The 26,434-nt window shown below is 36.8% G+C and overlaps 2 protein-coding genes across 2 annotated transcripts; both read left to right on the forward strand.

Moving 5' to 3' along the window:
• Nucleotides 1-1,202: 1,202 nt before the first annotated feature.
• LOC145570829 (uncharacterized) lies at nucleotides 1,203-2,433 on the forward strand. Its single transcript, XM_081629958.1, has 2 exons — nucleotides 1,203-2,256; nucleotides 2,324-2,433. Exons 1-2 carry the CDS (start codon nucleotides 1,203-1,205, stop codon nucleotides 2,431-2,433), a joined length of 1,164 nt encoding a protein of 387 aa, XP_081486084.1.
• A 1,068-nt stretch (nucleotides 2,434-3,501) lies between these two features.
• LOC145570844 (uncharacterized) lies at nucleotides 3,502-4,992 on the forward strand. The gene is made up of 4 exons (XM_081629973.1): nucleotides 3,502-3,681; nucleotides 3,763-3,972; nucleotides 4,200-4,566; nucleotides 4,952-4,992. The coding sequence occupies exons 1-4, from the start codon at nucleotides 3,502-3,504 to the stop codon at nucleotides 4,990-4,992; spliced, it is 798 nt and encodes a 265-aa protein (XP_081486099.1).
• The last annotated feature ends 21,442 nt before the right edge of the window (nucleotides 4,993-26,434 follow it).

The following is a 26,434-nucleotide window of genomic DNA, read 5'->3' on the forward strand; positions in this document are numbered from 1 at the left end:
TTTTTTTCTTACGTTGTTATATTTACATGCTTGATCTGTATTATAATCATGATTCCATGTTTTATTTATTTATTTATTTTTCCCTTGAGTTTAACTGGTAAATATTATCTGAGTTGATGTTCCCACATGTTGTTAAGTTTTGTGCTAGTGTCTAAGCTTTTGCGTACTTAGCTTTGTATTTCTAAAAGTACTGGGAGAACTGCTAGTTACTCACCACAAATTGTGGAACCTTAATGTTATTTGCAGGTAAAGAGTAGTTCCTATTGAGTGTGGGCTGAGAGCAGAGTGTTTACTTTATTTCTTAGCAGTTTTATAGACTTGCTTTAGTTTCTTTGGACCTTCTCTTTTAGGATTATCAGATTTGAGGTTGTTTTCCCTCATTGGAAGTGTTTATTGTTCATTTGGTATTTCTTTCATTTTATTTTATTTGTCTCAGATATTTTAATCATTGTCTTTTTTTTTTTTTTTTTGGTAACCTTTAGAGTGACATTTCCGTCTTGACGTTATTTCCACGAACGTCATGCCTTATGTTTTAGCGGGGTGTTACAGTTAGTATCAGAGAAAAACGTTCTTAAAACTCTCATTGAGTTGCTACAGTTTTCTATGAAGTATGTAGTTCTTATTATCACAAAGTTTAACATATTAGGCTTAAAGAAGTTTATGAGTGAGTTATTTGGGTAGGAAGAAACCAAGGGTATATTTTTCTTCTTCTTAGGTGATGAGTCTTGATGTGTTTTAAGAGCTAACTTGACTGCTCTTTTTGTAGAATGCCTCCACGAATGAGTCCTAAGAAGATTGCTGCACGACGCAGGCGAAAGGCGATTGAGGATGCCGTTATAGCATTGGCAAATCGAACTGTTGTACCTCCTCCTAATCAAGGGCAATCGGTCTTTGATCGTTTTGACCGTCATAGACCACCTACCTATGAAGGAACTGCTGACCCAATGGTTCTAAAAAGTTGGCTCAGAGAGATGGAGAAGTTGTTCACTGCAACTAATTGTCCTCCGCAAGAGAGGGTGCCAATCGATTCCCATTATCTGAAAATGGAAGCCGACAACTGGTGGAGTACAGTTCGTGAAGAGTGCATGGCGGTGCCTAGTTTTGTGTGGGCACAATTTGCTACCAAGCTAAAGAAAAGATTTTATCCTGATGAGCTTCGTTGGAAAAAGCAAGAATAATGTTTGTCTTTGTCTCAAGGGTCTATGTCGATCCAGGAGTACACAGACAAGTTCATTGAGTTGTCCCGTTTTCCCACCTCTGTTGTGCCTTCAGAATCTGAGAGGGTAAAACGATACATCAAGAAGATGGATCCTAAGGTTAGAACCCATGTCCTTAGTTCTGGTGCAAGTTCTTTTCAAGGTGCCTACGAGATTGTACTTAGCATCTATGCCTCTATCCAGGAAGAGGAATCTGCAAGGAGCGTGAGTGTGAAGAAACCGGTTGTTATTTTCTCTCAATACTCGGCTAAGAAGCCAATGATTCACTCTGGTAACCGAGGCAACTATCAGCAGGGATCTGGTTCTAGTTCGAGTTTCAGGTCGGGTTCTCACTCTAAGTGTCGTACATGTGGAAAAGACTATCACCCAGGGAAGAATTGTGACGGATCTATAATTGTATGTTACTACTGTCAGGAGGTGGGTCATAAGTCCTTCAAGTGTCCTAAGAACCCGAATGCTGCTCCTCCTCCTGCTGTTAAATCTGTTGATCCTACCGCACCTGTCAAAAACCGTATTTATGTGATGAAACAAGCTGAAGCAGACGTGCAACCGGTTGTGATCTCTGGTACATTCTTTATTAATTTTGTACCTGCTTTTGTGTTGTTTGATACTGGAGCTACTGTGTCTTTTATTGCTAGTGACTTTGTTGTTAAAGCTAATTTGACTAGTAGATCACCTGTAAAGTCTTTGATATCTCTCCTTTCTAGAGAGAATTTTCTGTGCCATGATGAGTTTAAAGATGTGCCCATCGATATCTTGGGGACTACGCTTTTTGCTGATCTGAAAGAGTTTCCAATGATCGAGTTTGATGTGATTCTCGGGGTGGATTGGTTATCGAAATATCATGCAACCATCCATTGTCGCGATCAGAAGGTGACTCTTTGGGGCCCTAAAGGAAACCGAATCTCCTATTCAGGTGTCATGGTAAAGAAAGGCGTGAAGGTTGTTTCTGCTCTAAAAATGAGAAAGATGCGACAGAAGGGTGATGAGGTCTTCCTTTGTGTAGTGAAGGACCTATCTTTGGAAGAAAAGCTTGAGAGTATATATACCAATTATTTGGGAGTATCCGGATGTGTTTCCTGAGGAATTGCCTGGTATTCTTCCAGAACGAGATTTCGAGTTCAGTATCGATTTAGTTCCTGGTACTGCCCCAATATCAAAGGCTCCATATATAATGGCGCCTCCTGACTTGCAAGAATTGAAAACTCAGTTGTAAGAGTTGATTGATAAGGGCTTTATTAGGCCGAGTGTCTCTCCTTGGGGTGCTCCTGTCTTGTTTGTCAAGAAGAAAGATGGTAGTATGAGGCTATGTATAGACTACCGTGAATTGAACAACAAGACAATCAAGAACAAGTATCCTCTTCCCAGAATTGAAGACTTGTTCGATCAGTTGAAAGGCGCAGGGGTTTTCTCAAAGATCAATTTGAGGTCTGGATATCATCAAATTCCCGTGAAAAAGGAGGATATCCCAAAGACTTCTTTCCGTACAAGGTATGGTCACTATGAGTTTGAAGTGATGCCTTTTGGTCTCACAAATGCTCCTGCAATCTTCATGGATCAAATGAATAGATCATTTCATGAGTACCTTGACAAGTGCGTCGTGGTCTTCATAGATGATATACTTGTCTAATCTAAGAATGAGAAAGATCATGAAGGGCATTTGAGGCTGATTCTAGATGTTCTTCGGAAACAAAAGTGGTTCGCCAAGCTCTTTAAGTGTGAGTTCTGGTTAAAAAAGGTTGCTTTCCTTGGCCACGTCATTAGTAAGGACGGGGTTAAGGTGGATCCTTCTAAGATCAAAGCAGTTGTTGAGTGGGAAAGTCCGAAGAATGTGTCGAAGGTTAGAAGTTTTCTAGGCCTTGCTGGCTACTATCGGAGGTTCGTACAGGATTTCTCTAGAATTGCTCAGCCATTGACAAAGCTAATGAGAAAGGACTCCAAGTTCTTCTGGTCTGAAGTTTGCGAGAATGCATTCCAAGAGCTGAAAAAGAGGTTGACATCTGCACTTGTACTAACATTGCCTATCGAAGGGATTTAGTTTGAGGTATATAGTGATGCTTCAAAGAATGGGTTAGGTTGTGTTCTGATTCAAGTGGGTAAGGTTGTCGCTTATGCGTCGAGACAATTGAAGGTTCATGAGAAGAACTATCCAAGTCATGATCTCGAGCTTGCGGCTGTTGTGTTCGCGCTAAAGATGTGGCGACACTACTTGTATGGGGTTCCATGTAAGGTGTATACTGATCATAAGAGTTAGAAGTATATATTTACTCAACGGGATCTTAATATGAGGCAAAGAAGGTGGTTAGAGACAATTGTAGACTACAAGGTGACTCTAGACTATTGTGAAGGAAAGGCCAATAAAGTAGAGGATGCTTTGAGTCGCAAGAATAAACATTCTTTAAACGCCGCTATGGTCGTGTCTAAGGAGTTGCGTGAAGAATTTCGAAAGCTAAATATCGAAGTTGTACCGCAAGGGTTCGTCTCTTCATTCTTGGGTTCTATGAACGCTGAGCTAGAATAGTTCCAAGAATTAAGGGCTAAGCAGGTAGATGATCCGGTGTTAGCTAAGATTCGTGAGGCTAAAGCACAAGGTCGAGCTGAGAATTTTGAGATTGGTTCCAATGGTAGTTTTAAATTCATGGGTCGATGGTGTGTCCCAAATGATGTTAGTCTTAAGAAGAAGATCCTTGAAGAGGCTCATAACACTCCGTATTCTGTTTACCCGGGAGGTGGAAAGTTATACAGGGATCTCAAGGTGAACTTTTAGTGGCCTGGTATGAAGAAGGAAATAGCTGAGTTTGTGGCTCGTTGTTTAGTTTTCCAAAAGGTAAAGATTGAACATCAAAGGCCGGGGGTTTGTTGTAACCTTTGCCAATTCCCGCTTGGAAGTTCGACTCTATATCTATGGACTTTGTAATGGGTCTTCCTGAAGCTGCTGGTGGGAAAAATGACGTGTGAGTTATTGTGGATTGGTTGACTAAGGTGGCTCATTTCATTCCTATGAGACACACTTGGTCAATGGAGAAGTTAGCAGAAGCCTATGCAAATGAGATCATTCGTCTTCATGGTGTCCCGAAAGACATTGTGTCGGATCGTGATCCACGATTCTTGTCGCATTTTTGGGGTGCTTTACAAGAGGCCTTTGGTACAAAGCTGAAGTTGAGCACGGCTTTCCATGTTTCTAGTGATGGTCAGACAGAGAGAACTATTCAGACGTTGGAAGATATGCTCCGTGCTTGTGCTCTTGAGTTTCAACAATCTTGGGTCAAATCGTTGAGTCTAGTAGAATTTTCCTACGATAATAGTTATCGTGCGAGTATTCAGATGGCTCCATATGAGAATTTGTATGGTAAGAAGTGTCGTAGCCCTACTTGCTGGAGCGACATAAGTGATTCTCTAGTTTTGGGCCCAGATCTGATTTAGGAAACCGTGCAGTAGGTAAGAGTGATGAACTTTTCTCTTTGTATGGTTAGCCAATATTTTCTTACTAGTTGTAGTTTGCATGTGGGTCAAGCTATTTTAGCAACTGTCATGGAACAAAGAGATGCCGGGATAAATTCGATGCCATTAATTGTTGGTGAGACAATACTTAGCTTAGATGAATTAAAAAAAATATTTCGAAGCTCCACTTAATGGATCTCCAATTTTTTACAGGTATAAAATTATTAATTTTAATTATAGAAATTAAAAATACAATTTTGTAGAGTAATAACATTTATATTTTATTCATGCAGGTTTGGCTAATGGAGTGACTTTAATTGATAAGTCCTCCTGACAACATTGAAAAATACCCTCCAAATTGTCTTATGAGAAGAAAGAAACACTTTTCTTTAAATATGGGTCGCCGGGAGTGAAGTAGAATCCTTGAAACTCACGACTTTTCCATCAAGTGGGTCATCCCTTGGTGAAAAATTAAGAAGATGGTAGGAGTCAATGCTCAACCGGCCTGTCGTATTCCAAGTTTGACAAAGTTGACCTTTTATATTAGCCTTGTAGGGTAAAAAGAAAATATGGCCTTGCTCAAACCATTCTTTCTAGTGACTTTCGTAGATCCTTTATGAGCATCCCGTGTCTCTAAATATTGAGCATTTTGATGGTTATTGGTGCGCTTGCCCCCCATGGAAGTTGTCTCCAATAGAGCTATTCCTCCTTTGTCTAGAGAAGTAAAACAATGGTTGCTTGGCATATCCCAAAAAGACAAAAGCAAAGCTAAAAGCACAAGTGTAGAAAAGATTAACATAAAAGATTGTTTAGTTGACAAGAAAATTCCTGCTAAAGATCATCTGGGTTCAAGAGTTTAATTCAAAACTCTTATTTTGCCTAAGAAGAAGAGTGTTGGTAAAGGTAAGGAAAAAAGAAAAGCTAACTCTATAAAGAAAAAAGTGTGGGTTGAAAAGAAAGTTGGTGTACATGTGTTTGCTAAAGGGGAAACTATTTCTGCTAAGGTAGTGGTTAGATCATCTAAAGGGTCCCTATTGGTAAAATATTAAGATGATGAGGAAGAAGCAGACAAGAATTGGAAAAGGGATAGAAAGGAGAAGACATATTAGAGCATTGCTTTATTTTCAATTTATCAGACAATTTTTAAATTTTAAGTCAAATTTATTTTAAGCATTATTTAATTCCAACTATAATTTAATTTTTGTTTATCAATGAAATTTCTAAGCTTTAAATTAAAGCAACTTTTATTTTGAAATTATAATTTAATGTATTAAAGCAATGAAAACAACTTGAGTAATTTTGAAAACAATTCAAGTACAAAATTTTCTGAAATTGACCGAAATTTGTTCAGATCGATGGTAACATTTTGATGCCGAAAAGTCAAATCTAACGCGGCGCGATGGTCCTGTCGTGACGCGATAGTGATATTGCGGTGTATTGATGCTACTTTTGATGTGATGTTGATGCTGAGTCGACGTGCTAAAATGAAAATGCGGTATTTGCAAAATTTAAAATGGATGTGCCTCGTGAAGGGTTGCCTACGTATCCTTGCTAACGAATCAGGCTAAACGTAGCTCTCTTGAGTATAAAACTCAAGTAATTATTGGTAGATTTTCTTATGTTGGTTAAGATTTGTCATGTTCGAAAAATCGTTCTCATCCATATTAGTTAATTTTGCAGCACCTCCTGATAGGATAGTTTTAAAGATGTATGGTCCAGACCAATTAATATTAAATTTTCCTCTTGGGTCTAGTACAATTTTCCTTACTGCTTTAAACACCAAATCTCATACTTTGATGTTTCTTGTTTTTACTTTCTTATTAAAGTGTCTAGCCATGTGAGTTTGATAGCATTAGGTATGATGTAGAGCTTCTAGCCGTTTTTCATCGAGTAGAATTAGTTCCTCATATGCTCTTGTCCATTCACCCTCGTCAAATTACTTTCCAACGCAATGTGTAAGGAAGGAATTTCCAATTTTACATGTTGTACGACATCCATTCCGTAAACTAGGAAAAATTGCGTATTTCCTGTGGATGAGCGAATTGACATGCGATAACCCCAAAGAGAGAAATGAACATTGTCAGGCCAATCCTGGTAGTTTTCTTTCATCTCTTGGATGACAGGTTTTAATTTCTTATTGGTTGATTCTACTGCACCATTTTCTTGAGGTTTATGCGAGGAAGAATGATTATGCTGAATGCCATATTTTTGAAGTGATTCATCACATTCCGCTTGAAAATGAGTTCCATTGTCACGTATCTTCTCATGTAGGACCCCATATCAACATATGATGTTTCTTTCAATAAAGAGTGCTACATTTATAGCAGTGAGTTTCGCATATGAGGCTGCTTCAACCAATTTGGTGAAAGAGTCTATTGCAGCGAGGATATATTCATGTTCTCCTGTCCAAAGAGGGGATATTTTTCTAATGATGTCTATTCCCCATGTTGAGAATGGCCATGGAGATGTATAGGTCTAAAGAAATGATGGTGGAACATGTTGTAACTTGGCGTATATTTTGCATTTGGGACATCTTTTCACATATTAGTGGCAATCCCTATTCATGATAGTCCAATAGTTTCCTTAGCGCATTACCTTTTGGACTAGCATTTTGCTGTTAACATGGGTTCCACACGCTCCTTTGAGACTCCTTTTTGCCTACGCATAGGAGAGCTCTAATTTTAGGTACTCTCTTGTGCAATTAATTATTTATGACCACCAACTGGGATGCCGAAAGTCAAAGAGTGCATTTTGCTCTCTTATCAACATGAGGTGGGTATTCCCCTTTGGTGACATAATTTAGGATGTCTGTATACCAAGGTTCCTCTTCTTCTTCTTTTTGGACTACTTCATCATCCTTAATGGCTTGAATATAAGCCAGTTCCTGCCTTTTCTTTATTGTTAATGGCATTTGTTCAATTTCCTTATGAATCTTAACCATCGAGGCTAGTCTTGCCAAGGCATTAGCAATGATTTTCTTATCTTGGTAGGTATGTATATTCCACCTTCTCGAGTTGATCAGTGAGATTTTCCAAATAGGTTTGGTAAGGAGCCAAATTTTCACTTGTTACTTTTAACCTTTTGGAAATTTGATTAATGGTGAGGGAAGAATCTCCAAATATTCGATGTTTATTACTCTAAAAGCCATAGCTGTTTCAAGGCCTACCACACATAATTCTTATTCCGCAGAATTATTGGTAACGTCAATATCTAATTTGATTGAGATTGGGACGTTTTCTTCTTTAGGCGATACTAATAAGACTCCTAAACCTCATCCTTTATAGTTATAGGCTCCATCGAAGTATAATGTCCAAGTGTCGTCTTCTGTTATCATTAAATCTTTGTTCGAGAAGTCATTTTCTTGTATTAGTGTTGAATCTTCGATCGGGAATTCCGCTAAGAAGTTTGAAACCACTGATCCTTTGTTGGATGTTTGAGGCATCCACCTCACATCAAATTGAGCTAAGTTCACTATCCATCTAAATATATTCGTCCGTTGAGTGTAGATTTCTCATTTAAGGGGATCTATTCCAGATACCACATATACTGTATGAACGAGTTTGTAGTGTCTTAACTTTGTTGTGGCCCACACAAGTGCAAGGCAAAGTTTTTCAAGTGGTGTGTAACGTACTTCATACTCGAGCATTTTCTTACTTAGGTAGTAGATGGCGTTTTCTTTACCTTCTATTGCTTGCGCAGTCATAGCTCCCATTGTTTCTTTAGTGATTGTTAGATATAGGCGAAGAGGGATGCCTAAAAATGCGGGTGCTAACAAAGGAGGATAAGTAAGATAGGATTTGATCTTATTAAAGGCGTTCTGGCATTCTCTGTCCCATATCTCCAGAAAATTCTTTTTGGGCTTTTTACTATTGATTCACATATTGTGGTGAGTTTTGATATAAACCTACTTATATATTGCAACCGACCAGTTAATTCTCGAATCTGTTTCTCAGTCTTGTGCGGTGGCATTGATAGGATTGTTTTGATCTTGGTTGTATCTATCTCTATTCCTCTAGAGCTAATGACATAGCCTAAGATTTTTCCCGAAGTGACTCCGAATGCACACTCACTACTGTAATTTTGTTTAATTGCGACTGTATTTTCTACGATTGTCAATGAAACGGTCACAAAATATGAAACCTCCGACCAATTTTTAAGTAGTCGCAATATTACGATCGTTTTTTGAGTTGTCACATATTTGTGACCATTTTTGGGCTATTAAATAGTCACAAAAGGTATTTTAACATTTTTTATTTATATACTTGTCTAAAATAAGTAAAAAAAAAAAACCAATTGTGACCGCTTTTAGCGGTCCGTTCAAATTGCGACTAATAGTTGAAACGATCGCAGTTTTGCGACCACTTATAGCCATTGCATTGGATATTTTTATTTTAAAAAATACAAGTATAAAAAAGGGAGCGAAAGTCACCCAAACCGTAATTATTCACGCCGCTCCTCTTGCCTTTCTCTCTCCTCCTTACTTCCTTCCCCTTTCTCTCTCCTCCTTTCTCAAGCTTCTCATCTTCTTCTCTTTCTGTCTCAAACCCCAATTTTAAATTGCATTTTCATCTTATCTCCTTTCTCTCTACTTTATCTTTCCATTCTCTAACACAAGAGAAGTAGACGAAGTCGAATGCCTCTCTTTAAGCCTTTCAAATATGCAACAACTGGAGAAAATTCTAGATTTGAGCAATTTTACTTCTTCTCTTTCTTTTCTGTTCTTTTTTCACACCTCTCCTCCTCCCTCTGTTCTTTTAAGGCCGAACTTGGTGCTCACCTTTATGCTTCTTCTCTCCTTTTTTTTCTTCACTCTTTCTTTTTAGCTTTTGGTCTAAGGGTTTGAGCAATAAGTGAATTTGATGTTTCAAATTCGACCATAAAAATTCCAAATTTTTAGTTTTCATGGTCGAATTTGACCATATAAACACAAAGAGGTAGAATTAAAAGGAAAGGTAAGTTGAATTTTTTGAAAATTATTATTTTTTCTTTATTTTTGATTTTTCTGGTTTTATTTTGTTTTTTGTTCGAATATGCATGTTTATATTTATACATTTTATTTGATTTTTCGTTCAAATTTTTTTGATGTAGTATTCGAATTTTGTTGATTTTTTGTTTGAATATTGTTGATTTTGTATTCTAATTTCAAGATCTTTTGTTTAAATTTTCTTGCTTTTTGTTCGAATTTTATTTTCATGTTTGTTTATTTTTTATTTTATTCATTGTGGGTTGTTACGGGTCTAGGGATGTTTTAGGTGGGCAGGTGGTGGTGGGTAGTTGTTTTTTAGGATTGTTTTGGATGGGCGGCGACGGTGGTGGTGGCTAGAAGTTTTTTGGGTTGTGTTTCGGTGCGTGGGAAGTGGAGGTGGGTATATGGCTGTGGTGTTGGTGTTGGTGTTGGTGTTGGTGGTGTGTGGTGGGAAATGAATGTGGAGCTGGCTGGCAGGGCAGATAGGTGCATTTGTTTTAATTTTTTTTTTCTAAAAACATTTTGCGATCGCTTTTGACGGTCGCAAATCCAAAATTTTGCGACTGCCACAAAATCGGTTGCAATTAATATTATTTACGATTGTTTTTCAACCGGTCATTGAAAATGAAGGAAACGGTCGCAATAAAATATGTGACCGTCAGTTAGTCGTAATTTTGTTTTTAGCAACTAAGTGAATAACGACCATTGACGGTCACAACTATTTTCGACAACCGTTTTTGTTAATTTTAGTGACCGTTTAACACGGTCGCAATAATCTTCATTTTTAGTAGTGACTTGGTTGGGTTAAGCCTCATGTTATATTTTCTTAACCTTTCGAAGAATTTTCTTGAGGCTACTTGGTGTTCTAGACAATACTTTGATTTTACGATCATATCGTCCACATATACTTTAACCTCTTTATGCATCATGTCATGGAGTAAAGCAGTTGCTGCTCTTTGTTAAGTGGCACCCGCATTTTTCTACCCGAATGGCATCACCGTGTAACAGTAAGTTCCCCAAGTTGTTATGAAAGTTGTATTTTCCATGTCTTCTTTAGCCATGAGGATTTGGTTATTATAACCTGCGCACCCATCCATAAATGAGAGAAGCGCGTGATTGGCTATATTATCTACTAGAATATCGATGTGTGGTAAAGGGAAGTCTTCCTTTGGACTTGCCTTATTTAGATCTATATAGTCGACACACATTCTTACCTTACCATCTTTCTTAGAGATTGGTACCACGTTGGCGACCCATTTTAGGGTATTTGGTTACCTTAATAAAACCTGTAGTTATTTGCTTTTGAACTTCTTCTTTTATCTTAAGAGCTACGTCGGGTTTCATTCGACGTAACTTTTGTTTTACAGGTTTCATTCCTAGAATTAGTGGTATAGTGAGTTGAGCAATTTCTTTGTTTATTCCCAGCATATCTTCGTATGACCAGGCGAAAACATCGATGAATTCTTGTAGTAGATTAATTAAATCGATTCTTTCTTCTTGATTAAGAGTCAAACCACTTTTAAATTCTCTTTTAATAGTTGGATCCTTTGAGATATTAACAGTTTTGATTTCTTCAATTATCAGTGTTTTTATTCTCAAGTGTTTCCATTGCTGTAATTATTTCTTTGTCATTTTCATTGTTAGTAAAGCAATGCTCGTTATTTTGGGTAAGAGAGTGACACGAGGAGTTTGCAAAAGAAGATTTATTATTAAAATCTGAGATCATTACATCAAAAAGAGAGATGTTTCTTTGGGACTTGACTACTAACTAACCTAGGAGTAGGTGCTAAACTAGGGGAAATAGAAGGAGGTGCAACTATAAGAGATTTAGAAGACTCGATGACAGAAGACTCAAATTCAGACTCAATGTAGGCACCTGATTGTGTCTCCCCAAAAATCAAACCCAGTGATGAATACCTTTCACGTCATTGATTATCAAACGAAGTGAAATGTGAAAGATTCTTGTGATACACTTGTTTTTTTTATTAAAAATACTTCTTTATGTTTTCCAAAATATTTATTTTCGTACCTTATTTATGAAAATGTCCATTCCTATTTAGTTTGGTCCATAATATGGATTTGATAATAGTGTAGTTAGATGAGGTTTGAAAAGAGCTTTCCAACGATATATTATCAGTCCAATTATGATGAATAATGAGGAAATTATAGCAAAAATACTAAATTGGGCCTAAAATAAGTTTTATGTACGACCCATTGATAATGTGGAGGGTCCACAAATTTTAATTATATTTTTAAACTAATTAAGATTAATTAGAAGCTTCCATGAGTTTCTAAAAGATCTTAATTATCCTTTTTGAAAATATAAGATTGAAGAATTTGAAATTGAATAAAACTCCTCTTTTTTAAAGTCCTAATTCTATTTGAAATGAATGATGTTCAGAATTTTCCTGCCTACTAATTTTTACCAAAATCTTAAATGGTTGGATAGTCTTTGAAATTATGTTTCCAATGATATATTATAATATTGATTCCGATCTATAACGAAAAAGATATGAAAGAAATACGAAAAACTATCAAAAACTTACATTGTTCTACTATTTCGTACATATCTTTTATTCTACAAAATATTTTAATTGGTTTGGAAATTAGACTTCAAGAGCTTTCCAAAGACATATTATATGCCTTATTTCGACTCTTGGATGAAAAGTTATGATAAAAACAAAATCTGCAAAAAAACTGTTTTTATCGAGACGCGATAATTCTATCACGCCGCTATAATCCTATCGCGCCGCAATACTTTTTATCTTGCCGCGTGAAAAGGAATTTTATTCCGATTCGAATTCTAACTCTTTTCTAATCAACAATCATCTATTCTCTTCTCTCTCTAAGCTAGAAGCTTATTCGTTTTCTCTTTCTTGATTTTCTAAGCCTTCCCTTTTTCTAAACACAATACCGCATTCACGAGTCTTAGACACACATAACCAAGCTCGAAGTTGCTTTCTCCCTAGACGTTAAAATTTGATAATTTCTAAGGGTTTGGTCCCAAATCTCTTTTTCAATTATTTAAATTAATTGTATGATTTAATATTTTCATTGAAGTTACTAACATGTGTATTGTTTTGATAGAAAGAGGTACGAGGCAACAAAGTAAGTTGTTTTATTGCTATATATCTTTAGAAAGCATGTTTAGATTCTATTAATTCTTAGTATCATGTTAGGATGTCTTCAATGCTTTCTAGTATCATGCTTAGATTGCTTCCTATTTTCTTCTATCATACTAGTACCATGTAAGGGCTAAATCTTTGATTTTTATTATTTAGTGACATGCTAGGATTTGTTATTAATCTTGTCAGTATCATGCCTAGGATCTTGCTACTATTATTATGCTTTATTAAGATAACTATGATGATGATTTTTTGTATCAATAATATTATGTCGCTTGATATTATTATTGTTAATGCTTGATCACGCCCACTCTTGTCGATTTAAAGGGAATTTGTACTTGAAATCACGCTTAATAAAGATAATTAATAATTTAATTTAGGCTAATATGATTTTTATTCAAGTGATCACCAATAATATGTTTGTTTGTGCATTAATATTCAACCAATATAGATTAAACAGGTTTGAGATTAATATATCGATTGTATATTAGTTAAAAAGTGCACATGAATACAACAAGAATAAAGTAGAAGCCTATTTAGGCCAGATTCAATCTCTTTTAGGTTTGATTTGTACCTTCATCCCCGAATACCAAGTCATGGTTCCGGACAACTATGAAGTTAGCGTTAAGGGGTGTAACCTTCACCCTGTGAATGGTTTACAAGTTCCTACAACTTGTTGGCGACTCTTTTACTGTAGCTTCCTTCCCTTTGGACCCCACCGTGGTTAATTAAGTGTATGATAACAGCGGGTCTTCAATGTGGGATGCTTAAAATATTTATTACACTTAGACTCAGACGATTCGGACTCCTCGAACATTGGTCCTTTTCATGTACTGATGAAGATTCTCTTTCCACTTGGTGTATTCTCCTTTATGGTCTTTCGCCATCCTTGAACTAATCCTTATGTCGCGGTGATAGGCTTGGAGGGGTTAAAGTTTTCACTTTGTAGGACTGTTTGGATGAGCGCGAAATTGTTGTCGACGCACTTAGGCTCATTCTTTTTGTATCCCAAGAGGAGACCCATGATATTAAAGTCAAAGCATGGAGGTGCTTACTTCTTGTTGACAGTAGCTGGGATCTCATCTAGAAAGTTACAATCCAAGATAATTTTGAACTCTTGTTGTCGTATTCCATCCTTGGAAAATGGCTATGGGAATTTGTAGCATGGATAATCTTCTCCCTCTCTTATGAATTGTCCATTTAGATTTAGAGGATAATGATACATAGGGATTGCTCTTTTCTGGGTGCGAAAGTTTCTCCGTGCATTAGTCTTCTCCCGGGTTCGCTTAAGATCTTCTAGAGTTAGTTTAAAACCAAGTCCAAAAGTATCTAACTTAGGGAGGCCAGGTAGTTCCATTTGTTTAGCTATTCCTTTCTTCTTTCCTAGAGTCATTCCGAGAAAGTGTCCCTGTCTCTTAAGAATAATGTTAACTATAAAATTTGAATGGGGTTACAGTCAAGAGGGGTCTTTTCATCTTCCATGATTAAATAGACCTCTTCAGCATTGAAACCCCATAAATCTTCATCATTTTCATCATGCTTCACATTTATAATCGGTTTATCCACTGCTTTCATTCTCATAGGAGAAGCATCAATTGTGATGGGAATTCCTCCAACTATAGCCATAGCTTGTTGATGGAGGAATGAAGGGACGACCTTAAGGTCATGAAGCCAAGGGCGTCCCAATAGTAAATTGAATGAGGCGATGAATACGTACGATGACTCCTGCCGTAACATTCATGGTGATATTTACAAGAGCTTGACGACGAGTATTGCCATAGGCTCTTATGCCTTATGTAGATAAAGACAAGTCTTCATCCTTTAGTCCTAACATTCTTGCAGTTCGAAGTAGGAAAACATTGATGCCTACCCATTGTCTACAAGAGTCATTAACACATTCATTCATGTACAAATCACTATGAGGTTTAGAGCTTTGTTGTGCTTGTCACCTTCTAGAGCTAAGTCCTTATCAGAAAAGGTGATCAAGTTAATGGGACTAGGAAGATCACTTGTGAGGAAGTTGGCCAATCACTTGTTAACTGGTAGGAATTTTCGGATTTGTGATGGGAGGTTGCATTCTTCCGGATTTTGTAAGGTCATCTATGGGGGAATCTTCTTCATCCTAAATGTCATCAACAAGATAAATCATGGTGTAGACACCCATTTGTGTCTCCCCAAAACCAAAACCGGTGATGAATACCTGTCACATCGAATCTTCTTTCTTTCTGTTTTTGAAAACCTATTTTATGAAAGTAGGCAATCTAGTTTAGTTTGGTCCATGGCAAGGGTCCAATAATAGTGTAGTTGGATCGGGTTCGAAAAGAGCTTTCCAACATAATATTATAAGCCCAATTCCGATGAATAATGAGGAAGTTATGGCCAAATTACTAAACTGGGCCCGTTTTGATTTTTATATGCGCCCAATGATCTAGAGGAGGGCCTATTATGATTTATCATTCCTAATTCAATTAGGATTGATTATAGTCTTCTAGAATCTTCTAGAAGGTTCTTTTGAATCTTAATGTCATTAGCATTGATAATTGAATTTTAAGAGTTTTATTTAGAATAAAAGAAGTGTTTTAAATGAAGTTACGGCTTTACCCCTCGTACGCTTAAATTTTATCAAAATATGAAAACGTGTGGAAAAACTGCCTGAAGCGCCGCACTACCGGTTGTCGCCTCGCGACAGGCCTGTCGCTGCGGCGACACGCTTGTTGCTCGACGAGAGAGGCTTGTGCGGCGATAGCGTCGTGTTTTATTCTTCTCGAAATTCTGATTCTTTTTTATCGTATTCCGGCTGATATTCATTATAAATAGCCTCCTTAAACGTCCGTTTTTAATCACCAACTCTCACCAAGATATTCTTGATATTCTTTCTCTCTCTCTCTCTTATTCAAAACCAACCTTTTTAAAAATACAAAATTCTGCATTCACAAGATCTAGACACACCTAACATAATTCGAAGTTGCCTTCGCTCTAGACGTGAAAGGTTTGATTTCTGAGGGTTTAGTCTCAAATCTAGTCTATACTTTCTTAATCTTTATTTAATTTAATTGTTTTGATTTTATATTTTCCTTGAAGTTACTAACGCGTGTATTTTGTTATTAGAAAGAGATACGAGGCATTCAAGTAAGTGCTTTAATTGTTTTAATTGATATTATGATATTGAAATCATGCTTAGATTGTTATTTTTATTCCTAGTATCATGTTAGGATGTTTTATTTCTCACTAGTATGATGTTTAGGGTGAAAACAATAAGTTCCTTATATCAATTATGATTTCTGTGATGCTTCCTATTTTCTTTCCTAATAGCATGTTAGTATCATGTTAGGGTTAAAGCTTTGATCTTTATTTTTTAGTGAAATGCTAAGGTTTGTTATTAATCTTGTTAGTATCATTCCTAGGATCTTGCTATTATTATGCTTTATTTTTTATTTTAATTATGGTTGTTATTATGATTATTTTGATTATTATTATTGTGATAATTATTAGGATGATAATATGTTGCTTGATTATATATATTGTTATTGCTTGATCACACCTTTTATGCATGTTTAAAGGGAATTAATACTTGTAATCATGCTTAATAAATAATTAATAATCTTGGTTAGGGTTAATTTGATTATAATTGAAGTCATCACCAATAATAGCTTTATTTGTGAATTTTATATTCAACCAACATAGATTAAACAGGTTTAGTGCTAAATCTATTGATTGCATGTTAGTTAGAAAGCGCACATGAATACGAGAAGAATAAAGTAGAGGCCTATTATTAGGGCAGGTTCTTTCCTTTTTAGATTGGATTTGTACCTTCATCCCCGAAATTCTTGTCTTGGTTCTAGACCTATTGGAGTTGACGATCTCCTTGATTGTTAAGGGGTGTAACCTTCACCCTGTGAATGGTTTACAAGTTCCTAACACTTGTTGGCGAATCTTTTGCTCTAGCTTCCTTCCTTTTGGACGCCACCATGCTTAAGTGTATGATCACACTGGGGTTCAAGATTGAGGTTATGGTTGATATATTCCCTATATTTTTTGGCGACTCCTCTGAGGAGGATTTCTATTTTAATTCCTAAAATTTATTTTAGCAATGATTTAGAATAAGTGGATGAGACTCAAAAAGTTCTTAGTATTTCATGTGCGTAATTTTGATTAACATTATTGTCATATGTATAAAAAAGGATTTCATTGGAAAGACCATCCGTAATGAGTAAAAAACATAGAATTTTTACACGTAGGAAATATGAGGAATATCTTTCACAACTAGGATCGAAATAATGTTGCGAAAAACTGAAAAATTTTACGAACACATAAAGCTGCTGAGACATGTAGGAATTGGCGTCTAGCAAACAAAGCCTATTGCCGAAGATATGGCTCTGTCGCCGAGCGAAAATTTTATCGCCAGGCGACAGGGCTATATCACGGTGACAGTCCCTGTTGGCTGGCGCTTCGTTCTTCCAATACCGAGCCAGAAATATGAGTTCTAATTTCGACCATTTCAAGCACTGTTGGCTCGATTCTACTTCCTGATTGAGTTTTTCTCACTCGTCATAAACCCATATGTGTTCTACATATGGACATAACTCTCTGGGAATTCATGCTCCATTTACCTGATTGAACGCTCTGAGCAACAAAGGGTACATCCGAGAATGTTGAATTAACAAAATCATGGAAGAGAGTTTAACTTGCGGGGTCCCATCCGCTCGCGCCAACCCTTCTAAAGGTAAGGCTTCCGCGCGGTGCATCCGAACTCATAACCATGGACCCTATTTGACTAACCCATATCCCAAAATTTAGAGAACTAGAGCCATGGTTAGGTTGCAAACTGATTGCAGCATATTGTGCCAACTTAACTATTTGTGCATTATTTGTTGTGCATACTCTATGTGTTTTTCCTAACCGTTTGTTTGACTAGTGTTTAAGCCTTAAATTAACTAATAAATGACTAAAAGGACTTTGCCTAATTAATTGATTAATTAATTTGAGTAATTAAAGTCTAATAAATTAATCAGAATTGACATAGTACAACTTTAGGCCTGTCACGTAGAGTACAAATACTGAAAGCAGTCCCAGATTAATGCTCTAGTAATGGGGCAAAAATTTGGACTGGAGCGCTACACGCCGCTGTGAAACGCCGAGCGACGACTCTGTCACCTGGCGCTGCACTGCAGTGTGCGGCGACAGGCCTGTTTCTTTGGAGACAGTTTAGGATTTTGCTCGAGTAATCATGACGAGTCTAATTAAACATTTTGCTAATAAGTTTAATTATTTTATTAATGACAATAACCTTTTTTGGCCCTTAATTAAGTCTAGGCACTTATTCCCATGGTCTTACACAAGAGTCAAAGAATGTCATTTACACTCACAAATAAAGCACACACTAATATGTATGTACACTTTGACCATGTCTAGAGAGTCTTGTATGCGCGTGTTTTCCGTTAATCCTCCAGTTAAACCACTCGTTTGAACCCATATACTTGATTCCCAAAAATATGCACCCTTTTTTTTGCTTTCTTTTTCTTTATAAACCCGTAAAGTCAAAGTCAATTTGAGTCAAGTCATTAAAATAAAAAAGGGGTTTAATTTACAGCGCGTGGTCAAGAAAGGAAGGCAGTTTGATCAGAGACAACCTTTTCGTTCAAGTACAACATTTTGACAAACCAATCGGTCGGAAAAGAAAAGCTAAGAAGATAATGGCAAGTCAAGAAGAAGTTAATGAGCTCAAGAAGCAAATGGCTGGTGTTACTGAGTTACTGAAAACCCTAACCCTCCAAATTAATGACCCTGTGAAGAAACAACAAACGGAGCTCATGCAAGAGAGCTTGAGCAAGATATCCAATGATTACAGGTTTTAGGGCATTAGCTCAGAAGGGGTCTCGGTTGACATGGATCTTCTTCTGCAGAAGTTCAATGCCAACGACATCCCAAATTTCAAAGCAACTGATAACCCTTATTTTCATTTAAGAGCCTTTGAATCTATAATTAATATTAAGGGTATTGAAAGAAAAGTATTTCATTCTTTATTTTCCTTATCTCTTAAAACCGTTTGCCAACAATGGTTCTTTTCCCTTGAAAAAGAGAAAACCTCTACATTGGAATCAATTTTAAACGCTTTCATTGATAGATATAAATGCAATATTCAAGTTGAAACTAACCATAGGGAACTTGAAATACTTAAGCAAAAAGAGAATTAAGGTTTCACTTCTTTCTTCAATAAATGGAGAGAAACCTCTGCTAGGATGATTGAAGTACCGAGTGAAAAGGAATCTGTGAGGTTATTTATTAAGAACTTCCAAGAAAATTACTCCAAGCATCTTAAATATCAAAACAATCTACACACTTTCAAGGCCATCTATGATATTGGGATTAACATTGAAGACAACCTTACTAAGCAAAAAGCTGTTAACAATAACTCCAACGGTGGCTGGAAAGGCAAGAAGAACGACAATCCTTCTTCTTCCAAAACAACCCACTCGAACAATGTTAGCAAGGACAAAACAAACCATTTAGTAGGAACTTTACTCCTATTGGTATTTGTTATGACACCGCATTCGATCGTTTAAATACAAAGGTCTTATAACTCCTACTAGACCATTCGGGGATCCACCAGTGGAAAAGAGAACAGCTAACTGGAACCCCAATGCACACTGCAAATATCACCAAGGTAGGGGCCATATCACTGAGAATTGTTGGAAGCTTAAGGAAGCTATCGAAGACTTGATTGACAATAATAAGCTACCATTGCCCCTTGCAACTAAGAAGCCAAGCATCAACAATGCACCTCTCTCCGATTCCTTATCTATCTCTAATGAGGAAGACCATGTTTACCCCTCATCTCTCATCAAACCTGTTGAAGAAATTCATGCTATTGAAGAAGAGGAGGAAATCTTTTTCGATGCCATGGATGATTTTCCTTCTAAACAAGAACCTGCATCCAAGGAAGAAGTACGAATTCTAATATGGTCAATGTGGGAGGGAATAGACTTGTTACGTAAAGCTATTGAATTAGCAAAGAAACAAGGAAAGGAACACCAAAGAAAGTGTGCTAAAGTTCCATCTATGGAGAAGAAATCATTCCCTCTCCAAGTAATTGACACACCCTAGAGGTTAAAAAAACTCTACACTTCAATTCGGACTTCTTATGCCAAAATGTTCAAAATGTTCTCCGAGAATGGTAAGGTCAAACCTCTCGAACCGAGACCATTTGAATCACGAAAGAGAACTGATAGGTTCTACTGTCCATACAATCAATCAGGGGGACATACCATTGAAAACTGTATTTAAATTCAAAGATTTAATTCAGAAAATGATTGATGACAAGAAGCTAGTTCAAATCCCACAAGAACAAGACATTAGAATCAACAGGGTTTGGGAAAGCGATGATGAAGACGTCTATCTTAAAGACATGGAAGAACCTCCACTTTCAATGTCTTATTCAATAAGTGATTTTTGGTATGAAGAAGATTCACCCATAGATGTCCTCACAAGATCTAGGAGAATGCAACCTCCCATCTCTACACAACTTATTCCTACCGTGCAACAAGTTCTCATACATATTATAGAGGACAATGATATTGTCAAACAATTCAAGAAGACCAAGGTCGAAATGAGCGTATGGAAACTTCTAACTACATTCCGAGAACATAGGTTGGCAGTAATGAACGCCTTGGATAAGATAGGGATAGATTCTGACACTACTCCTGAGGGGTTGGCTAACTTCCTTACGAGTCATCTCCCAAGTCCTATCAACTTGATCACCTTTTCTGACAAAGATTTACCTCTAGAGGGTGACAAGCATTACAAGGGTCTAAACCTCACAGTAGTCTGCAAGAGGATGAATTTCCTAATGACTCTTGTAGACAACGGATCGACAATTAATGTCTGTCCACTCAGAACTGCGAGAATGTTAGGCGTAAGGGATGAAGACCTAATCCCGTCAACACAAGGAATAAGAGCCAACGACAATACTCGTCGCCAAGCTCTTGAAAAAAAAACTATGAATGTAATGGCGAGAGCAATAGAACACGCCACTACCTTCTAAGTGGTAGATATTAAGGCTTCTTTCAACTTATTGTTGTGACGCCCTTGGCTTCATGACCTTGACGAGGGGTGGAACTAGGTCGTTGAAACTAATCCTCCCTCGATCAAACTAAATTTATAAACACTTAACAAACCTATATACAAGTATAAGGAAAGTCAAGGGTCGAACCCAAAGGAACGGTAATGTTCAAACGCTCTAAATGATGCGCCTATGCTAGGTCGAAGACAAAGATAACAGAGAACACTAACAACAAACAAACAAAGCAACCAAAAAAATAAAGCACTAGGAATGGGATCAACAAGTAATTATGGCAATTATAGCAACTCGGAAATACATACAAGTCAATGGTTGTGAAGACTAATAGCAAGCTCAATCAAAAGAGTCAACAAGCTATCTCCTAGAGGTCAAACCAGCGCCAACTACGAGAGACTCTAACTAGGAGCATCACTAATCAAGATCAACCGACAAATGCAATTCCTAAATCAATGGTTTGCATCATTAGAAACTACAATGCAATCTAGTATATTTCTCAAGGCCTAATCGAATTACACACATGCAAACTTCCATTAATCACTTTAATCACAACAATTAATCAACACAATCCCCAAATTAAGCACAATCAATCAATCCTACAAGTTTCACCCAATTCCAAGCAAACAACTACTCAAACATCATCATCTAATCAACTAATAACTAAATAAATCAAGAATCAACAATATATGAAGAACAATTACACTAATTAACAATACAACATCAAAATCAAATCAAACAAACTTGAATATTAAACAAAGTAATAAAATGAGATGAATTTAAGAATGCTCATTGATAATAGAGATGATCTCCAACGTAATTTTAACCATTGAGTCTTCAATCTCTCAATCATCATTGAAATTCCTCACTTTCTCTCTCTAAAATCTATTCCTAAACTAACTCTAAAACTAGAGTGAGAAACTCTCACCTAAGCTAAGAATATGATCAAAATCTAAAATAAAACTGGCTTGCAAATATTGGGTTCAAAAGGGTATTTAAAAGAGGCGCAAAATGAAGAAGATCGAAGCCGGAACCCGTAGAGGAGCGCCCACGCAAGGGGGGCAACGCGCCCGTGCTCTTCTGGGTTTCTTCGGATCTTCTCGCGGCTTCGTGCGTTCACTAAGGTCGCACGATTATGATGATGATGAACACTAAAGTAGGCAGTCCCTAAACATCATGATTGTGGGTTCAACACCCCATATTCTTGAGAGCACGACATGAGAGCGCAAGAGCTAAGACTTGAAATTTCCACTTCCTTGCATCTTAAGCTTTCCAATTGCCATGAGCTTGCTCCAAAAGCATCCTCCACCTTAGTAGATCACCAATATCAAGACCCGAACCTTGTATAATAACTACAGCCACGAAAAAAGAGAAAATAAAGGAGAAAAAAGAAGAAAAACCAACAAAATGCATAAAAGCTACAAAATAAGAGAGGAAAGGTAAAACCAATACCAAATGCATAAAACTAAGCATTTATTAAGCATGAAAGCTATGAAAATAGGAAGAAAACAACATAAATGCTCATTAAATGGGTGCCATTTATGACACCCATCAAATACCCCCAAGCTTACCTTTTGCTCATCCTCGCGCAAAATAAAACCAAGGAAGAAATGATGAGCTTATTCAAACAAACAAAAAGAAGAGAAGAGACAAGAATATACACTAACTCACTTTTGTAGAAATCACGGTCAATTTTAGCAACTAAAGATATGCCATTTAAACCCCTAGATTGCCCAAGAGGACGAGTGATGCTCTCATAAAGGTTTCCTAAGAGATTAACCTATAACTCTCGTAATAATACAAACAAGGCAAAGCACGAAAAAGAAACCAAAATACAAGAAAAGCAAACAAATGTTCATGAAAGGAGTTTTCCAAATGTATAAGCATAAATGAATGCAAATCATTCTAAACAAGTAAGGTAGTGCCCGTTTCAATATACCCGAGGTTGATTGAAACATAAATATGATAAGCATAGGAACTAGAGAAACGCAATTCACTTTCATCCAAAACAGTCTTACCGTGTTCTCCCTACTAGTCTCATATCTTCTTCTAGTGAGCATCTCAAAAGTTCTACGAAGGAACCGGAAAAATAGATAATTTTGGGCTACTCGACGTCTTGACAATGCATCCCCTTTCCTTTGGCTTTAACTTATAATGCTCTCGCCCGATATATGACTCAACCTTAAGGTCAAAAGGTCTTTCCCAATGGTTGTAACGTAAGGGACAAAGCGGTTAGGGGTAGGCTAAAGTTTTAAAATTAGGTGGTACACCTAAGTTGTGAAGAAAGATTGGCCAAATCTCAACGCCAAAACAAAGAAAACACTAAATAACAAAAAAAAACTAACACCCCCAAGCTTATTCAAAGCCATAACCACAATCATATATACAAAAAGCGTAAACACTTAACAAATCTATATACAAGTATAGAAGAAAGTCAAGGGTCGAACCGAAAGAAACGGTAATGTTCAAGCGCTCTCAATTATGCGCCCAAGCTAGGTCGAAGACAAAGATAAAGAGAGAACAATAACAACTAACAAACAAAGAAACCAAACAAATAAAGCACTAGGAACGGGATCAACAAGCAATCATGACAATTATAGCAACTCGGAAATACATGCAAGTCAACGGTCGTGAAGACTAATGGCAAGCTCAATCAAAAGAGTCAACAAGCTATCCCCTAGAGGTAAAACTAAGGCCAACTACGACAGACTATAACTAGGAGCATCACTAATCAAGTTCAATCGACAAATGCAATTCCTAAATCAATGGTCCGTATCATTAGAAACTACAATGCAATCTAGCGTAATTCTCAAGGCCTAATCAAATAACACACATGTAAACTTCCATTAATCACTTTCATCTCAACAATTAATCAACACAATCTCCAAATTAAGCACAATCAATCAATCATACAAGTTTAACCCAATTCCTAGAACAACTACTCTAACATCATCATCTAATCAACTAACAACCAAAGAAATCAAGAATCAACAATATATGAAGAACAATTATACTAATCAACAATCAAACATCAAAATCAAATCAAACAAACTTGAATATTAAACAAAGCAATAAAATGTGATAGAGTTAAGAATGCACATTGATAATAGAGAAGATCTCCAACACAATTGTCACCATTGAATCTTCAATCCCTCAATCACCATTGAAACTCCTCACTTTCTCTATCTAAAATCTACTCCTAAACTAACCCTAAAACTAGAGAGAGAAACTCTCAACTAAGCTAAGAAAGTAATCAAAATCTAAAATAAAACTTGCTTGAAAAAATTGGGTTCAAAAGGGTATTTATAAGAGGCGCAAAATCAAGAAGATCGAAGCCGGAACCCGTAGTGGAGCGCCCACGCAGCAGGCCTATGCGCCCGCGCAAGGGGATGCGCGCCCGCCCTCTTCTGGGTTTCTTCGGATCTTCTCGCGGCTTTGTGCGTTCGCTGAGATCGCACGATTATGATGATGATGAACACTAAAGTAGGCAGTCCCTAAATATCATGATTGTGGGTTCAACACCCCATATTCATGAGAGCACGACATAAGAGCGCAAGAGCTAAGACTTAAAATTTCCACTTCCTTGCATCTTGAACTTTCCAATAGCCATGAGCTTGCTCCAAAAGCTTTCTCCACCTTAGTAGATCACCAATATCAAGACCCGAATCTCATACAATACCTACAACAACAAAAATAGAGCAAATAAAGGAGAAAAAAGAAGAAAAACCAACAAAATGCATAAAAGCTACAAAATAAGAGAGGAAAGGTAAAACCAATACCAAATTTCATAAAACTAAGCATTTATTAAGCATGAAAGCTATGAAAAGAGGAAGAAAACAACCTATATTCTCATCAAATGGTTGCCATTTATGACACCCATCAAATACCCCCAAGCTTACCTTTTGCTCGTCCTCGAGCAAAACAAAACCAAGGAAGAAATGATGAGCTTATTCAAACAAACAAAAAGAAGATAAGAGACAAGAATATGCACTAACTCACTTTTGTAGGAATCACGCTCAATTTTAGAAACTAAAGACAAGCCATTTAACCCATAGATCGCCCTAGAGGATGAGTGATGCTCTCGTAAAGGTTTCCTATGAGATTAACCTATAACTCCCATAATAATACAAACAAGGCAAAGCACGAAAAAGAAACCAAAATACAAGAAAAGCAAAAAAAAGTTCATGAAAGGACTTTTCCAATTGTACAAGCATAAATGAATGCAAATCTTTTTAAACAAGTAAGGGAGTGCGCGTTTTAAGATACCCGAGGTTGATTGAAACATAAATATGGTAAGTAGAGGAACTAGAGAAACGTAATTCACTTTCATCCCAAACGGTATTACCGCGTTCTCCCTACTAGTCTCATATCTTCCCCTAGTGAGCATCTCAAAAGTTCCACGAAGGAACCGGAAAAAGAGATAATTTTGGGCTACTCAACGTCTTGACAATGCATCCCCTTTCCTTTAGCTTTAACTAATAATGCCCTCCCCCGATATATGACTCAACCTCTAGGTCAAAATGTCTTTCTCAATTGTTGTAACGTAAAGACAAAAAGGGTTAGGGGTAGAATAAAATTTTAAAATTTGGCAGTACACCTAAGTTGTGAAGCAAGATTGGCCAAATCTCAACGCCAAAACAAAAAGAACACCAAACAAAAACAAACTAACACCCCAAGATTATTCAAATCCACAACCACAATCATATATACAAAAAGCGTAAACACTTCTCCCCCAAGCTTTAAGGAAGCATTGTCCTCAATGCTTGAAAAGGGGAAAAGAATCAAATCAAAATAATTTTGTTTTTTTTTTTTCCTTTTTTTCACCTTTTTTTTCATATATTCAAAGCAAATGTCCTCGCCTCTTATAACTTTGGACGGCTTTTTCAATTTTGCATTTATTATGTCCTTGCTTCTTTTGACTTTGGACGACTTTTTTCAACTTTCATTTAACATTATTCACAATATATACAAAAGACAATCTTGCTTACAAATAGAACAAATATCCATACTTATATACTACAAACTCCAAAACACATGGCCTTTGGCTTCATAAAAACCAAAAATGGAACAAAAAGAAACAAAAGGCTCAAAGTTCTAAAGATGTGGCTTGAAAATAAGGGAAAAGGCTCAAATGGTTAGCAAGAAGGCAAATGTAAACCCAAAGAACTAAAATAAATAAGATTAAAACTAGAAAAAGAATTTTTACCACCCCGAAAAGATGCCTTTGTCCTCCCTAGTTGGTTCGGTCTCGAGTTTAAGAATTATAAGTCAAGATTCAAGATTAGGTCCGCAATAGTCAAGGATCCATGCCGCTCATGCAAATATATGTTGAAGGCTTGAAAAAATAATGAACCTCACATGGATGTAGCAAAAACTCACTATTGGTGTCAATTCGACTATAGGAAGCAACTACCAACATGCCACAAACAAGTAGAATCCGGTTTCAAGGTCCCACTAGTTCTAACTAACTACCTTAGCATGCTTTATCCTAGAATCAACCAAGCGTACTCTCAAACTGTGCACACCGTTACCATTTAAGAAGAAAAGAATTCAACTATACAAGTCCAATAGTATTATATCCAACGCAAGAACAAATCAAAGATACATTGCAAAT

The sequence above is a fragment of the Chenopodium album genome, chromosome 2 (genome assembly GCF_948465745.1).
Source record: "Chenopodium album chromosome 2, dcCheAlbu1.1, whole genome shotgun sequence".
Taxonomy (NCBI): Eukaryota; Viridiplantae; Streptophyta; class Magnoliopsida; order Caryophyllales; family Amaranthaceae; genus Chenopodium; species Chenopodium album.

What these genes read in the sequence shown, in the direction of transcription:
- LOC145570844 (XM_081629973.1), top strand. Translation starts at nt 3,502, where the DNA reads ATGAGGCAAAGAAGGTGGTTAGAGACAATTGTAGACTACAAGGTGACT. An exon ending in GAAAGCTAAATATCGAAGTT is followed by an intron (nt 3,682 to 3,762) that starts GTACCGCAAGGG and finishes AGGGCTAAGCAG; the next exon opens with GTAGATGATCCGGTGTTAGC. An exon ending in TCCATATGAGAATTTGTATG is followed by an intron (nt 4,567 to 4,951) that starts GTAAGAAGTGTC and finishes TTATTCATGCAG; the next exon opens with GTTTGGCTAATGGAGTGACT.
- LOC145570829 (XM_081629958.1), top strand. Translation starts at nt 1,203, where the DNA reads ATGTCGATCCAGGAGTACACAGACAAGTTCATTGAGTTGTCCCGTTTT. An exon ending in TTTGGAAGAAAAGCTTGAGA is followed by an intron (nt 2,257 to 2,323) that starts GTATATATACCA and finishes GTATTCTTCCAG; the next exon opens with AACGAGATTTCGAGTTCAGT.